This window comes from Erithacus rubecula, assembly GCF_903797595.1.
Source record: "Erithacus rubecula genome assembly, chromosome: 26".
Taxonomy (NCBI): Eukaryota; Metazoa; Chordata; class Aves; order Passeriformes; family Muscicapidae; genus Erithacus; species Erithacus rubecula.
Genome location: NC_136678.1, coordinates 3,992,708 through 4,007,394, shown reverse-complemented (window position 1 = coordinate 4,007,394; position 14,687 = coordinate 3,992,708). Strand labels below are relative to the sequence as shown.

Here is a 14,687-nt window from a genome sequence, read left to right as displayed (position 1 = left end):
CTCCTGGAGCTCAGATTTTCCCAGTGGTTCTAAATCAGATTTTCCAGTATTTTCCCAGTGGTTTAAAATCAGATTTTTTTCTGGATTTTCCAGCAGTTTTAACTCAGATTTTCCCCATGGTTTTATTTTGGGGTTTTTATGGGAATAGGATGAGGGTTTCTGGGGGAGGGGGTCACACCTGGGGACAAACTCCAGACTGGGAAAACATCCACAGAATGAGAAGCCATTGGGACAACTGGGAGTAACTCAGAGCCAGTGAGTAACCTGTGAGTAAATCACAACCTGTGAGTAAATCACAGCAGCCACTGTGGAATGGGAGTAAATCTAAAATCACAACACTGTGCAAACTGTGAGTAGCTCCCACTGCTCTGCAGCACCCAGAGGTTTCCCCTCCCCCCAGCCCCATTCCTGCTGCTGTCCCAGTTTCCCCCAGTCCATCCCAGTTCCATCCCAGCCTGGATCTCCCCTGGCAGAAGCAGCTGATGGTCCCAGGGCTGGGCTCATCCCTTGGGTGTGAAATGGAAATCAACTTTTTATGATTTTTTTTTTTTTTTTTTGTAAATCTTTACTCTTTTTACACCTTGTTTTTTGTAAGCTGAAGTTTCTTATTAAAAAAAACAAAAACAAAAAAACACACAAAAAAAAAAAAAAAACAAAGAGGAAAAAAGAAAGAAATTCCAGTGGGTTGTGTTGTTATTCCATAAACTTTAATAAACATCTGGGGGGTACAGGAGGAAATTCTGAGCACATCCTCAAAGAAAAAAAATCCCAAAGAAATGAATCAATGGGAAACCAACTCTCCCTCTCAGCATGAAACTTTTTGTCCTTGTCACTGCTCCAGGCAGGAGAGGAAAGATCCAGGAAGGATCCAGAGCAGCTCCAGAGGGATCAGAGCAGCTCCAGAGGGATCAGAGCAGCTCCAGAGGGATCAGAGCAGCTCCAGGTGGGATCAGAGCAGCTCCAGAGGGATCAGAGCAGCTCCAGGTGGGATCAGAGCAGCTCCAGGGGGATCAGAGCAGCTCCAGGTGGGATCAGAGCAGCTCCAGGTGGGATCAGAGCAGCTCCAGAGGGATCAGAGCAGCTCCAGAGGGGATCAGAGCAGCTCCAGGGGGATCAGAGCAGCTCCAGGGGGATCAGAGCAGCTCCAGGTGGGATCAGAGCAGCTCCAGAGGGATCAGAGCAGCTCCAGGGGGATCAGAGCAGCTCCAGGGGGATCAGAGCAGCTCCAGGTGGGATCAGAGCAGCTCCAGAGGGATCAGAGCAGCTCCAGGTGGGATCAGAGCAGCTCCAGGTGGGATCAGAGCAGCTCCAGGTGGGATCAGAGCAGCTCCAGGTGGGATCAGAGCAGCTCCAGAGGGATCAGAGCAGCTCCAGGTGGGATCAGAGCAGCTCCAGGTGGGATCAGAGCAGCTCCAGGTGGGATCAGAGCAGCTCCAGATGGGATCTGAGCAGCTCCAGGGGGGATCAGAGCAGCTCCAGGTGGGATCAGAGCAGCTCCAGGTGATCAGAGCAGCTCCAGGTGGGATCAGAGCAGCTCCAGGTGGGATCAGAGCAGCTCCAGGTGGGATCAGAGCAGCTCCAGGGGGATCAGAGCAGCTCCAGGTGGGATCAGAGCAGCTCCAGGGGGATCAGAGCAGCCCCAGAGGGGATCAGAGCAGCTCCAGGTGGGATCAGAGCAGCTCCAGAGGGGATCAGAGCAGCTCCAGAGGGGATCAGAGCAGCTCCAGGGGGGATCAGAGCAGCTCCAGAGGGGATCAGAGCAGCTCCAGAGGGATCAGAGCAGCTCCAGGTGGGATCAGAGCAGCTCCAGAGGGATCAGAGCAGCTCCAGGGGATCAGAGCAGCTCCAGGTGGGATCAGAGCAGCTCCAGAGGGGATCAGAGCAGCTCCGGAGGGATCAGAGCAGCTCCAGAGGGGATCAGAGCAGCTCCAGGGGGATCAGAGCAGCTCCAGGTGGGATCAGAGCAGCTCCAGAGGGATCAGAGCAGCTCCAGGGGGATCAGAGCAGCTCCAGGTGGGATCAGAGCAGCTCCAGGTGGGATCAGAGCAGCTCCAGAGGGATCAGAGCAGCTCCAGAGGGATCAGAGCAGCTCCAGGTGGGATCAGAGCAGCTCCAGGGGGATCAGAGCAGCTCCAGAGGGATCAGAGCAGCTCCAGGGGGATCAGAGCAGCTCCAGGTGGGATCAGAGCAGCTCCAGGTGGGATCAGAGCAGCTCCAGGGGGATCAGAGCAGCTCCAGGTGGGATCAGAGCAGCTCCAGAGGGATCAGAGCAGCTCCAGGTGGGATCAGAGCAGCTCCAGGTGGGATCAGAGCAGCTCCAGGTGGGATCAGAGCAGCTCCAGGGGGATCAGAGCAGCTCCAGGTGGGATCAGAGCAGCTCCAGGGGGATCAGAGCAGCTCCAGGGGGGATCAGAGCAGCTCCAGGTGGGATCAGAGCAGCTCCAGGGGGATCAGAGCAGCTCCAGGGGGATCAGAGCAGCTCCAGGTGGGATCAGAGCAGCTCCAGAGCTCCAGTCCTGGTGGGAATCTGAGCTCTGCTCCCTGCAGCTCTGGCTCCTTCCTGGGACAGGGATTCAGCACAGTCAGGGAGGTGGTTCTGCTTAAAGCTGGGTAAAGAGGGGGCTCTGGGGAGTTTGGGGTGGGCTCAGCCCTGATTTATCACCTCACCTGTCCTGGGGGGTCAGGGTGAGTTTGGGGGTTTGTTCATCCTCTGGGGAGCAGGGACAGCACCCAAGGAAAGGCTGGATTTGGGAGGTTTAGGATGGATATTGAGAAAGGTTCTTCCCCCACAGGGTTTGGGGTTTTCCCAGGCTCCCCACAAAATGGGCACTGAGGCTGCAGAGCTCCAGGAGGGTTGGACAGCACTGCCAGGGATGCCCAGGGTGTGTTTCTAAGCAGGATTTGATCTGTGGATCCTCCAGCTCAGGATATTCCCTGATCCCACCCCCTGGAGCCCCCCCAGCCCCTCCCTGGCCCAGCACTGACCTATGGCACGGGCTGTGGGGCCATCAGGTCAATGTCTGTCAGGTTCCTGGCCACCCAGACCCCCGCAGCAAACAGCCCCAGGTTCACCAGCAGGTTCCTGCAGGCACAGAATGCCAGAGGCTGGAAAAGCTTTGGGAGAGTCCATCTGAGCCCCAGCTGTGCCCGATGAGCAGCTGGGCACTCAGTGCCACCCCCAGGCTGGGCACTGCAAACCCCCCTGGGCAGCTCCTGCCAACCCTTTCCATGAGGAAATTCCTGCTAAAATCCACCCTGAGCTCCCCTGGCCCAGCCTGAGCCATTCCCTCTCCTCCTGTCCCTGTTCCCTAGGATGAGATCCCAAATTCCCTCCAGCTCTCCACTCCTGTCCTGTGCAGAGCCAGAAATTCCCCCTGATCCCCCTTTTCTCCAGGCTGAGCCCCTTCCCCAATTCCCTCAGGATTATCCCAACCCTTCCCCAATTCCCTCAGGACACTCCAGACCCTTCCCCAGTTCCCTCAGGACTCTCCAGCCCCTTCCCCAGTTCCCTCAGGATTATCCCAACCCTTCCCCAATTCCCTCAGGACTCTCCAGCCCCTTCCCCAGTTCCCTCAGGACTCTCCAGCCCCTTCCCCAATTCCCTCAGGATTATCCCAACCCTTCCCCAATCCCCTCAGGATTCTCCAGACCCTTCCCCAATTCCCTCAGGATTATTCCAACCCTTCCCCAGTTCCCTCAGGATTATCCCAACCCTTCCCCAATTCCCTCAGGACTCTCCAGCCCCTTCCCCAGTTCCCTCAGGATTCTCCAGCCCCTTCCCCAGTTCCCCCAGGACTCTTCAGCCCCTTCCCCAATTCCCTCAGGACACTCCAGACCCTTCCCCAATTCCCTCAGGATTCTCCAGCCCCTTCCCCAGTTCCCCCAGGACTCTCCAGCCCCTTCCCCAATTCCCTCAGGACTCTCCAGCCCCTTCCCCAGTTCCCCCAGGACTCTCAGCCCCTCGCCAGCCCCGTTCCCTTTCCCGGACACGCTCCAGCCCCTCGATGTCCTCGCTGAGCCGAGGGGCCGGAGCCGGGCACGGCCCGAGCTCCCTCCCGGCACCGAGGGACAATCCCCGCCCGCGCCGGCCGGGCTCGCTGCTGCTGCGGGCGGGGACAGACGGGGATCCCGATCCCTGATCCCGATCCCGATTCCTACCCCGATCCCCATCCCTGATCCCGATCCCTGCCCCATCCCCGATCCCTGCCCCGATCCCCATCCCTGATCCCGATCCCTGCCCTGATCCCCGATCCCGATCCCTGCCCCATCCCCGATCCCTGTCCCGATCCCTGCCCCATCCCCGATCCCTGCCCCGGTCCCGATCCGTGTTCCCGATCCCTGCCCCGATCCCTGATCCCGATCCCGGATCCCCGATTCCTGATCCAGATCCCTGCCCTGATCCCCATCCCTGATCCCGATCCCGATTCCTGCCATGATCCCCATCCCTGATCCCGATCCCTGCCCCATCCCCGATCCCTGCCCTGATCCCGATACCTGCCCCAATCCCGATCCTTGATCCCGATCCCGCTCCTTGCCCGATCCCGCTGCCTGACCCCGATCCCGCTCCCGCTCCAGGCCTCGATCTCCACCCTCACCCCGACCCCGTTCCCCGTCCCCGCTCCCGTTCCCGACCTGCGGAAGTCGTTGCGGTCGGTGGCGAAGCGGAAGGCGCTCCGCAGCCAGGCGCGCACGCCCCGCGCCGGGGCCGCCACCGCTCCCGCTCCCGCTCCCGTTCCTGCCGCTCCCGCTGCCGCCGCCGCCATTGCTGCCGCCCGCCCGCGCCGCGCGTGACGTCACCGCGCCGCGTAACGGCGCTGCCGCAGCGCGACGTCACCACCGGCGCGCGGGGAGGCGCGAACGGGAGGGGAGCGCGACCGGGACTGGGATTTGAATCGGGATAGGGATCGAGGCAGGGATGAGGATCGGGATTGGGATCGGGACCGGGACTGGAATTGGGATCGGGATCAGGACAGGGAGTGCAGGATCTCAGGATCCCCAATTCTATGGATATTCCACACTCCGGGGGTGCAGGATCCCAGGATCCCCAATTCCATGGATATTCCACATTCGGAGGTGCAGAATCCCCTTTCCCATGGAAAAACACTCTGGGGGTGCAGGATCCCCAGTTCCATGGATATCCCACACTCTGGGGGTGCAGAATCCCCTTTTCCATGGATATTCCATAATCTAGGGGTGCCTGATCCCCAATTCCACGTATATCCCACACTCCGGGGTGCAGGATCCCCTTTCCCATGGATATCCCACACTCCGGGGGTGCAGGATCCCCTTTCCCATGGATATCCCACACTCCGGGGTGCAGGATCCCCTTTTCCATGGATATCCCACACTCCGGGGGTGCAGGATCCCCTTTCCCATGGATATCCCACACTCTGGGGGTGCAGGATCCCCTTTCCCATGGATATCCCACACTCTGGGGGTGCAGGATCCCCTTTTCCATGGATATCCCACACTCCGGGGGTGCAGGATCCCCTTTTCCATGTCTGAGGGAATGGTGACCTTTTTGTTCGTTGTAAAATAGGTTATCTTGAAACCCGGACATGCGGGCTTAGATAAGTAATCTTGAAGCCCGGATATGCGGGCTGCTCTGTGGGTTTGTGATTACTGATTGCTTAGGCTAGCACGATAACCAAACGTCTTAGTAATTTTTTTTTAGGAAAACAAAGGGTACTGCAAGGATCAGCGCTGACAACGGAAGACCCCCTAGCACCGGAGAAACGCGCGCACCCGGAAATCAGGGGATTTAAAAGAGAACGAACTTTGGGGGAAAGTGTGGCAGTTTTGTGGAGCGGAGTCTCCCTGCCACCCAGCGCTGCAATTTGCCTTTGCTGTCTGTACTCAATAAATTTTTCAAATTGGTTTTGAGTATGGCCCTCTGTGCTCATTTATAACACCATGGATATCCCACACTCTGGGGGTGCAGGATCCCCTCTCCCATGCATATCCCACACTCTGGGGGTGCAGGATCCCAGGATCCCCAATTCCATGGATATCCCACACTCCGGGGGTGCAGGATTCCCTTTCCCATGGATATCCCACACTCTGGGGGTGCCTGATCCCCTCTCCCATGGATATCCCACACTCTGGGGGTGCAGGATTCCCTTTCCCATGGATATCCCACACTCTGGGGGTGCAGGATTCCCTTTCCCATGGATATCCCACACTCCGGGGGTGCAGGATTCCCTCTCCCATGGATATCCCACACTCTGGGGGTGCAGGATCCCCCCATTTCCCAGCGCTCCGGGCGCAGTTTGCGGCTCTTGGCCGGTGGATCCCAGATCCCCGCAGGAATTTGGCCGCTCCCGGGCCGTGCGCGCTCCCGGCGTGTGCGCGCTCCCGGCGCGCTCGGGGGCGGAATCGGGGCCGGGAGAGGGAAGGGAAGAGGAAGGGAAACTCCAGGGGGAGGGACGGGAGAGCTCCGGGTGAGATCCTGGTGAGATCCCGGGGCGATCCTCGGCAGGGAAACGCTCCCGCCGGGTGTGCGGGGATTGGGGTGCGGGAATGGCTGGGATCCAGGAGTGCAGGGTTGGGGTGCGGGGGAGCAGGGTTGGGGTGCAGGGGAGGAGAGTTGGGATCCAGGAGTGCAGGATTGGGGTGCGGGGGAGGAGAGTTGGGATCCAGGAGTGCAGGATTGGGGTGCGGGGGAGGAGAGTTGGGATCCAGGAGTGCAGGATTGGGGTGCGGGGGAGGAGAGTTGGGATCCAGGAGTGCAGGATTGGGGTGCGGGGGAGGAGAGTTGGGATCCAGGAGTGCAGGATTGGGGTGCGGGGGAGGAGAGTTGGGATCCAGGAGTGCAGGATTGGGGTGCGGGGGAGGAGAGTTGGGATCCAGGAGTGCAGGATTGGGGTGCGGGGGAGGAGAGTTGGGATTCAGGAATGCAGGGTTGGAGTGCGGGAATGTCTGGGATTCAGGAGTGCAGGGTTGGGGTGCGGGGGAGCAGGGTTGGGGTGCAGGGGAAGAGAGTTGGGATTCAGGAATGCAGGGTTGGAGTGCGGGAATGGCTGGGATTCAGGAATGCAGGATTGGGGTGCTGGAGAACAGGATTGGGGCGAAGTGGAGCAGGATTGGGGTGCAGGGAATGACTTGGATTCAGGAAGGCAGGATTGGGGTGCTGGGGAGCAGGGTTGGGGTGCAGGAATGCAGAGTTGGGGTGCAGGGAATGACTGGGATTCAGGAGTGCAGGGTTGGGGTGCAGGGGAACAGGGTTGGGGTGCAGGGAATGACTTGGATTCAGGAAGGCAGGGTTGGGGTGCAGGGAATGACTTGGATTCAGGAAGGCAGGATTGGGGTGCAGGGAATGACTGGGATTGAGGTGTCCCAGTAACTCTGGGGGTGTCCCTATGATTCTGGGGGTGTCCCAGTGACTCTGGCTCTGTCCCAGTGACCCTGGGACTGTCCCATCTCTCCGGACACGGGGCTGGCAGCCCCACTGGTGGCACCTGGTTGGCAGCGACCCCACACCGGCAGTGACGTGCTGGGGACGAGCTGAGCCAGCCCCCTGTCCCTGTCCCAGCCCCCTGTCCCTGTCCCCTGTCCCTGTCCCCTGTCCCTGTCCCTGTTCCAGCCCCCTGTCTCTGTCCCCTGTCCCTGTCCCTGTTCCAGCCCCCTGTCCCTGTCCCCTGTCCCTGTCCCCTGTCCCTGTCCCTGTTCCAGCCCCCTGTCCCTGTCCCCTGTCCCTGTCCCCTGTCCCAGCCCCTGTCCCCTGTCCCTGTCCCAGCCCCTGTCCCTGTCCCGTCCCTGTTCCAGCCCCCTGTCCCCTGTGCCCTGTCCCTGTTCCCTGTCCCAGCCCCCTGTCCCTGTTCCAACTGTCCCATCCCTGTCCCTGTCCCATCCCTGTCCCTGTCCCTGTCCCATCCCTGTCCCATCCCTGTCCCTGTTCCTGTCCCTGTCCCATCCCTGTCCCATCCCTGTCCCTGCAGACGATCCCACGGCTCCGGGCGCCCCTCCCGGGCAGGATGTTCCCCCCGCGGGGCCCCAGGAGGGGCTGCCCCCGGCAGGTACGTGGGGCTGGGGGTGCCACGGGTGCCCTCTGCTCCACCCCGGGGCAGCCACGAGGGCACGGCTGCACTTTGGGGAGGAATTTCCAGAATGTGGGTGTGGGGCTGCTGACTCCCCATCCCCTCTGATCTCTCCACAGCCCGGCCCGTGGCGGGATGGGCCAAGGCAGTGTCCCCCTGCTGGCCCCGGAGACACCTGGAGGGAGCCCCCCTGGCATGAGCCACCCTTGGGGGAGCCCCCCTGGCATGAGCCACCTTTGGGGGAGCGCCCCTGGCATGAACCACCTTTGGGGGAGCGCCCCTGGCATGAACCACCTTTGGGGGAGCCCCCCTGGCATGAACCTGCCTGGCACGAGCCACCCCAGGGCAGGAAACACCGGCACAGGCAGCACCAGGTGAGGAGCAGGGGGGGGGATGTCCCAGGTGTGCCCCAGGGTGGGGGGAGATGTCCCAGGTGTGCCCCAGGGATTGGGGGAGATGTCCCAGGTGTGCCCCAGGGATTGGGGGAGATGTCCCAGGTGTGCCCCAGGGTGGGGGGAGATGTCCCAGATGTGCCCCAGGGATAGGGGGAGTTGCCCCAGGTGTGCCCCAAGATAGGGGAGATGTCCCAGGTGTGCCCCAGAGATAGGGGAGATGTCCCAGGTGTGCCCCAAGATAGGGGAGATGTCCCAGGTGTGCCCCAGGGTGGGGGTAGACACCTCAGGTGTGCCCCAGGCTGGGGGGAGATGTCCCAGATGTGCCCCAGGCTGGGGGGAGATGCCCCAGATGTGCCAGGCACGGTGGGATCCTTGGAGACCCTCTCAGGCACAAAAAGGTTCCCTAAATTAATTCCCCAAAACGAGTCTGGACATGTCTGGATCCAGTCTTGGACCTCCAGGCATAGAAAGCAGCCCCTGGCTTCTAAATTCCCAAAAAGAGTCTGGAAACATCTGGAGCTGGCCAGTGGTTTGTGCCTAAAGGATTCCACAGCTTCTCCCCCGAGGATTAAGAATGGCAAAACAAATATATTTATATATTTACATAGGTGAAATAAATTAATTTATTTCTATGATGGACTAAAGGATCTCAGCCAGTGCAGTGTGGATGGTTATAACCAGGACACTGCTTATTAAATCAATAGTTTCAAAGTTAATTAGCAATTAGGAAGTTTAAATTGATGTTGCTCACCCAGACCCACAGAAATCTCTTTGGCTCAGCCTCTGGGAATGACCCTGAAGGGCTCCACTAAGAATCCACACTCACTCCTGGAAATTCTGCTGTTCCCAAGTGGAGTTGAGTTTTTCCAGCATGGATTGATGAATGTTGGGAGGTTTTGTGGAGCATTTGTCATTTAAAAAGTGACTTGCTGCCCTCTGGTTCCTCCCAGGAAACATCTGCCCCTGTTTCCTGCCAGGGCTGGGTTTCACATCCTCGTGGGGATTCATTTTGGGATGTTGGAGTCACGCTGCTCTGTGTTCTCCAGCACCACTGGCAGCCTGATCCCCCCTCCACTGCTGCTGGTTTTCACAGTCAGGTGAAACCAGAGCTGGTTTTATTTGCAAGGAGGGATTCACTGACAAATCCAGAGCAGCCCAAAGCAGGGGAAAGAACTGAGGTCACAGCAGGGAGAGGGAACAGCAAGAAAAACCAGAAAATGCCAGTGGGATTGTGGAAAAGCAGAAGATCCCAGTGGGATGGTGGAAAAGAAGAAAATCCCAGTGGGATGGTGGAAAAGCAGAGGATCCCAGTGGGATGGTGGAAAAGAAGAAAATCCCAGTGGGATTCTGGAAAAGCAGAAGGTCACCAGTGTCCCTTTCCCTTTGCAGCCCAATCCCACAGACCTTGGACCCTCCCCTGGCCCTGCTGAGGTCCCGTGGAAGGAGGAGGAGAAGGGATGGGCCCCCCAGGACTGCCCCCCACAGCCCCCCTGGGATGACAGAGAAGATTTCCAAGGAGCTGAGAGCAGCTTTGGGGACACCTGGCACCCGGTGAGGGGCGATGGGCTGGGGGGTGGCACCTTTGGGGGTGTCCCCAGGGTGTCCCCATCCTCATGGATTCCTCTTTGCAGCCCAGTCCCAGAGCTCCCAGACCCTTCCCTGGCCCTGCTGATGTCCTGTGGAAGGAGGTGGAGGGGAGCTGGGACTGTCCCCCACAGCCCCCCTGGGATGACAGAGAGGATTTCCAAGGATTTGAGGATGGCTTTGGAGGCGGCTGGCACCCGGTGAGGGGTGGTGGCAGCCACAGGAGGGAGTGGGGCACTGCCCTGGTGACAAGGACAGTGTGTGGGGTCACACAGTGCCATCCCCTGTCTGACCCCACCCTGTTCATCCCCTGCAGGAGCTGCTGCCTGGTCCCTGGTGTGAATTCCCCAAGGAGGAGCCGCCCCCACCCCGGCCCCCCTGCTGCCCCCCATGGTGGGTGCTGTGCTGGGGGGGCTCTGGGGTGACAATGGGGGACCCCAGCAGCACTGGCAGCTGTCCCTGCCTAGGCTGGGGTTGCACAGAGACCCCTCCTGTTATAAATGAGGAACAAAATTAGGAAAATTTAGATTGTTTAGTTTTATCTAGACAGAGCCAGCAGCGCTGGGGAGGCAGAGGGGTCACTGCCCACCCAATGCTCCACCAAACTCTGGTTTCCAGCTCTCTTTTACTGGTTTACTTGTGCTCACCAATAATTTTATTTTTTGTTGTCGTTGTTATAATTTTGCTAGGTAAGCAGTGGGTGACACTGGACAGTTTGTCAGTCCCACAGAAATCCATCTGCTCTCGGTGGATGAGGAGTGCCAGAGTCAGTCTGGTCTCAGGGAGGGGCTGCCATTGATCACACAGAGGCAAAAAACTGATTTTGCAGCATCTCTTGGGCTGTGTGAAAGTCTTATTTTGCAAGATACAACTTATTTAGAAACGTTCACACAAAATGATTTAATCCTATATTTTCCTTCCTTTAGTACCACGCTTCATTTCAGACCTCAACACTTCTTTCTACAAATCCTTTTCTGACTAACACGAATATTTTATCAATTAGCACCCTCCCAACCCCCCCGTTTCCCCGGGGCTGTGTTCCTGCAGGAATCCCGGCTTTTCCCGAGGCCCCCGCCCCCCCTGGAGGCGCAGCCCCCGCAGGAGCCGCCCCCGCCAGCTGACCCCTGTCCCCCTGCCGTGGTGCCCCCGCCCTCCCCGAGGTGTGTGCTCACCCTGCTGCCTCCTCCCTGCTCTGCACCCTTCCCACCCCACTCTGACCAGTTCCTGGTGGGTTTTTTTTTCCCCCTTTCTCTTGCAGCTCACAAGCCTCACTCCAAGCCCTGTCCTGCCCCCTCCAAGAGGAGCCAGCAGCTGCAGCCCCCCCAGCCCCCTGCTGCCCTCCCAGCTGCTGCAGACAGCCCGGAGCAGCTGCAGGTTGTGGCTTTGACCTGTCCCCTCCCCATGCCAGCCTGGGCTGTGCTCACCCCCAGCCTGACACCGTGTGCTGCTTCCCTCCAGGATGGGAGTGGGGGTGTGCTGGAGCCCCCCAGAGCTGCTGGGAGCCCCCTGGAGAGCCCAGCTGCACCTCCTGCTGCAGTGGAGCCACAGGTAAGGGATTCCCCCACTCCCAGGGGTCCTCCCACCTGCTTTGGGGGTCTCAGCTGCTGGAACTTCTCTCTCCCCTCTCACCCAGCCCTTCTCTTCTCTGCCTCACTCTCTTTGCCAGGCATGGAATTTTTCCAGGCTCTTCTCTGTGATTTCCTTTGGGTTTTTGCACCCTGGCTGTCCCATCCTCACGTGTCCTCACACCTGCCTGTCCCCAGGTTGAGCTGGAAGCTGGGCAGACCCCTGTGGGCAGCCAGCAGCAGGACCCCTGTGCTTTGGGAGCAGATCCAGCCCCTCTGGAGGAGACACCCAGGTATCCTGAGATCCAGGAGCAGCCTGAGGTATGGAACTGCAGGGAAGGGGCACAGGATCAGCTCCAGGCTCCCCAAATCCTCCCCACAGCTTCCCATGGGGGTGCTTTTTATCCCCACCCCAAAGCAGAGCCTGGGGGAGGCACAGCCCCTTTGTCCCCTCACTGTGGGCTCTGCAATGCCCCTGTGACATTTGCACAGGTAGAGCCATGCAGCCCAGCTGTCCCCAGGGCTGGCACTGGTCATGGGTCACATCCCCAGAGCCCTGCAGACCCTGCAGACCCTGCCAGGAGGGAGATTCAGGAGCTCAGCTCCTCTGGAGAGGCTGGGGCTGAGCTCAGCCCACATTCCTGGGAGCAGCCACCACCTGGAACTGGGGAAGCTGAGGCTGCCCAGGATGGGGTGAGTTTGGGATGTGGGTTTGGGGTGTGGGTTTGGAGTGTGGGTTTGGGATGTGAGTTTGAGGGGTGAGTTTGGGATGTGGGTTTGGGGAGTGAGTTTGGGATGTGGGTTTGGGATGTGAGTTTGGGATGTGGGTTTGGAGTGTGGGTTTGGGGTGTGGGTTTGGGGTGTGGGTTTGGGATGTGAGTTTGGGGTGTGGGTTTGGGATGTGGGTTTGGGGTGTGGGTTTGGGATGTGGGTTTGGGGTGTGGGTTTGGAGTGTGGGTTTGGGATGTGAGTTTGAGGGGTGAGTTTGGGATGTGGGTTTGGGGAGTGAGTTTGGGATGTGGGTTTGGGATGTGAGTTTGGGATGTGGGTTTGGAGTGTGGGTTTGGGGTGTGGGTTTGGGGTGTGGGTTTGGGATGTGAGTTTGGGGTGTGGGTTTGGGATGTGGGTTTGGGGTGTGGGTTTGGGATGTGGGTTTGGGATGTGAGTTTGGGATGTGAGTTTGGGATGTGAGTTTGGGGTGGGAGTTTGGGATGTGGGTTTGGGATGTGGGTTTGGGGGGTGAGTTTGGGGGGTGAGTTTGGGGGGTGAGTTTGGGGTGTGAGTTTGGGGTGTGAGTTTGGGGTGTGAGTTTGGGATGTGGGTTTGGGATGTGGGTTTGGGGGGTGAGTTTGGGGGGTGAGTTTGGGGTGTGAGTTTGGGGTGTGAGTTTGGGATGTGGGTTTGGGGGTGGGTTTGGGATGTGGGTTTGGGATGTGGGTTTGGGGTGTGGGTTTGGGGTGTGAGTTTGGGATGTGGGTTTGGGATGTGGGTTTGGGATGTGTCCCCACCCCATGGGGCCGTGCTGGCAGCGCTGTCCCCTGTCCCAGCACAGCCACCTCCCCCTCTCTGCCCCTCAGCCTCTGCAGAGCCTTCAGCCACCCAAAAACCCTCAGGTGCCTCCAGGATGTGCAGCAGAGCCCGAGGCCCAGCCCAGGCAGGTTCCTGCTGGTGCCTGCAGCACCCCAGAGACCTCCCAGCCTGGGTCTGGTGAGACAAACCCGGTATGGGGCCCTGGCACCTGGGGTGTCCTGGGCTTGGGGACACTGCCCTGGGCTTGGGGACACTGCCATCCCAGAGGGGGATCCCTGGGCTTGGGGACACTGCCCTGGGCTTGGGGACACTGCCATCCCAAGGGGGTCCCTGTGCTGCAGGATGCTGGGCTGGGTTAAAGGGCAGCTTTGTCTGGAGGCAGAGCCTGTGTCAACCCCACTGATAAACGGGACACAGCTGGGACAGAACCAGGGGAGTAACTGGAGGGAGTGCTGGGCCCTGAACAGCCCTGGAAGCTGAGGAGAGCCCTCCAGAGCAGCTTAATTAATGCCTAATGAGGGAGAGAAATTGGGGCAAGGCAGGGGAGTGGGAGCAGCTCTGGCACCCGAGGAAGGGTGACAAACCAAACTCCTTCCACAGGGTGACCAGTCCTGGACTGGTGACCAGTCCTGGGCTAATGAGCAGCCCTGGCAGCCCCAGTTTGGCTCAGTCCCTTTCCCCTCTGCCCCCTCCTTGCCTCTGGCACCCCCAGGCTCTGCTCCAGCTCTGCTCCCTGCTCCCCACACCATTCCCAGCTGGCGTCGATCTCCGCTCCGCCGCCGTCCTGGCCAAGAAGGCAGAGATTGAGCTGGTGAGTGCTGGAGCCCTGGGTCAGCACCTGGGGGTGGCTGCAGGGTGGGGGGTCTCACCTGAGGAGCTTTGGGTGGTGAGGGGTGTCAGTTCAGCACTGCTTGCAGGGCAGGTGCTGTGGGCAATAAGGGGCTTGCAGGTGCTCAGATGATTTTGGGGGTTTGTGCACTAAAAGCTGAGGGGTTTTGGGGCTGGTTTGGGGGTGCTGAGCCCGTGGCCCTCCCCTGCAGTCCTACCAGCAGTTCAGCCTGACCATAGCCGTGGTGGCCACCATGCTGCTGCAGAAGGAGCCCTCGCTGGAGGCAGCACTGGGACTGGCACTCAGGGCCAACCTGCGCCAGCGCCGCCTCCACCACCTGCAGCAGCTGCAGGACTTCATTGACACCATCGACTCAGCCACTGCCAGCCCCTGATGGCAGCCACCTCCTGCCAGCTGGGGGCTGTGACAGGCTGTGACAGCGCCCTGGGGTGCTCAGCCCCCAGGACAGAGTCAGAGATGTTGGCAGCCCTGCTCTGTCTCTTGGAGAAGGAGGGTGAGCAGGGTGTGTTTGGTTTTAGCCCTGCCCAAACCCCTGAGGGCAGCAAAAGTTGTGTTGGTTCTACTGGAGGGCAATGGGAGGGAGGGTACAATCCTTCTCCTTCATTCCTGATTGCCTGGGACGTGTCCCCAAACCCAGTGAGAGTTTTTTTGGGTTTAAATCTAGAAATAAACTGTTTTCACTTTGCAGCCCTTGCTCTGCCATTGTTCTGTTCCTGGGGCTGCAGGG

The 14,687-nt window shown here is 59.6% G+C and overlaps 3 protein-coding genes and 1 long non-coding RNA gene across 5 annotated transcripts; 3 read left to right on the top strand and 1 right to left on the bottom strand.

Annotated features, from left to right (window-relative positions):
- Positions 1–222: 222 nt before the first annotated feature.
- On the bottom strand, positions 223–4,795 carry TOMM6 (translocase of outer mitochondrial membrane 6). 2 transcript variants are annotated; one of them, XM_079327422.1, is made up of 3 exons: positions 4,633–4,795; positions 2,986–3,082; positions 223–264 (listed from the first exon to the last, which is right to left on the bottom strand). In XM_079327422.1, exons 1-2 carry the CDS (start codon positions 4,761–4,763, stop codon positions 2,986–2,988), a joined length of 228 nt encoding a protein of 75 aa, XP_079183548.1. In that variant the 5' UTR covers positions 4,764–4,795; the 3' UTR covers positions 223–264. The 2 variants fall into 2 exon arrangements, with proteins under 2 accessions (XP_079183548.1, XP_079183547.1); XM_079327421.1 differs by lacking the exon at positions 223–264 and adding an exon at positions 2,431–2,560.
- LOC306812434 (uncharacterized protein) lies at positions 446–2,614 on the top strand (the record flags this gene model as incomplete). The annotated part of the gene is made up of 5 exons (XM_079327021.1): positions 446–1,229; positions 1,396–1,500; positions 2,014–2,176; positions 2,219–2,362; positions 2,507–2,614. The coding sequence occupies exons 1-5, from the start codon at positions 811–813 to the stop codon at positions 2,612–2,614; spliced, it is 939 nt and encodes a 312-aa protein (XP_079183147.1). The 5' UTR covers positions 446–810.
- A 1,580-nt stretch (positions 4,796–6,375) lies between the features above and the next one.
- Positions 6,376–8,375, top strand: LOC306812417. The gene is made up of 3 exons (XR_013776853.1): positions 6,376–6,451; positions 7,938–8,015; positions 8,156–8,375. It is a non-coding gene; the product is annotated as an uncharacterized lncRNA (long non-coding RNA).
- Positions 8,376–8,429: 54 nt separating this feature from the next.
- On the top strand, positions 8,430–14,559 carry LOC306812672 (uncharacterized protein). The gene is made up of 11 exons (XM_079327454.1): positions 8,430–8,596; positions 8,750–9,982; positions 10,063–10,215; positions 10,332–10,408; positions 11,063–11,175; positions 11,274–11,389; positions 11,779–11,901; positions 12,073–12,273; positions 13,158–13,301; positions 13,823–13,921; positions 14,151–14,559. The coding sequence occupies exons 2-11, from the start codon at positions 9,689–9,691 to the stop codon at positions 14,331–14,333; spliced, it is 1,503 nt and encodes a 500-aa protein (XP_079183580.1). The 5' UTR covers positions 8,430–8,596; positions 8,750–9,688; the 3' UTR covers positions 14,334–14,559.
- The last annotated feature ends 128 nt before the right edge of the window (positions 14,560–14,687 follow it).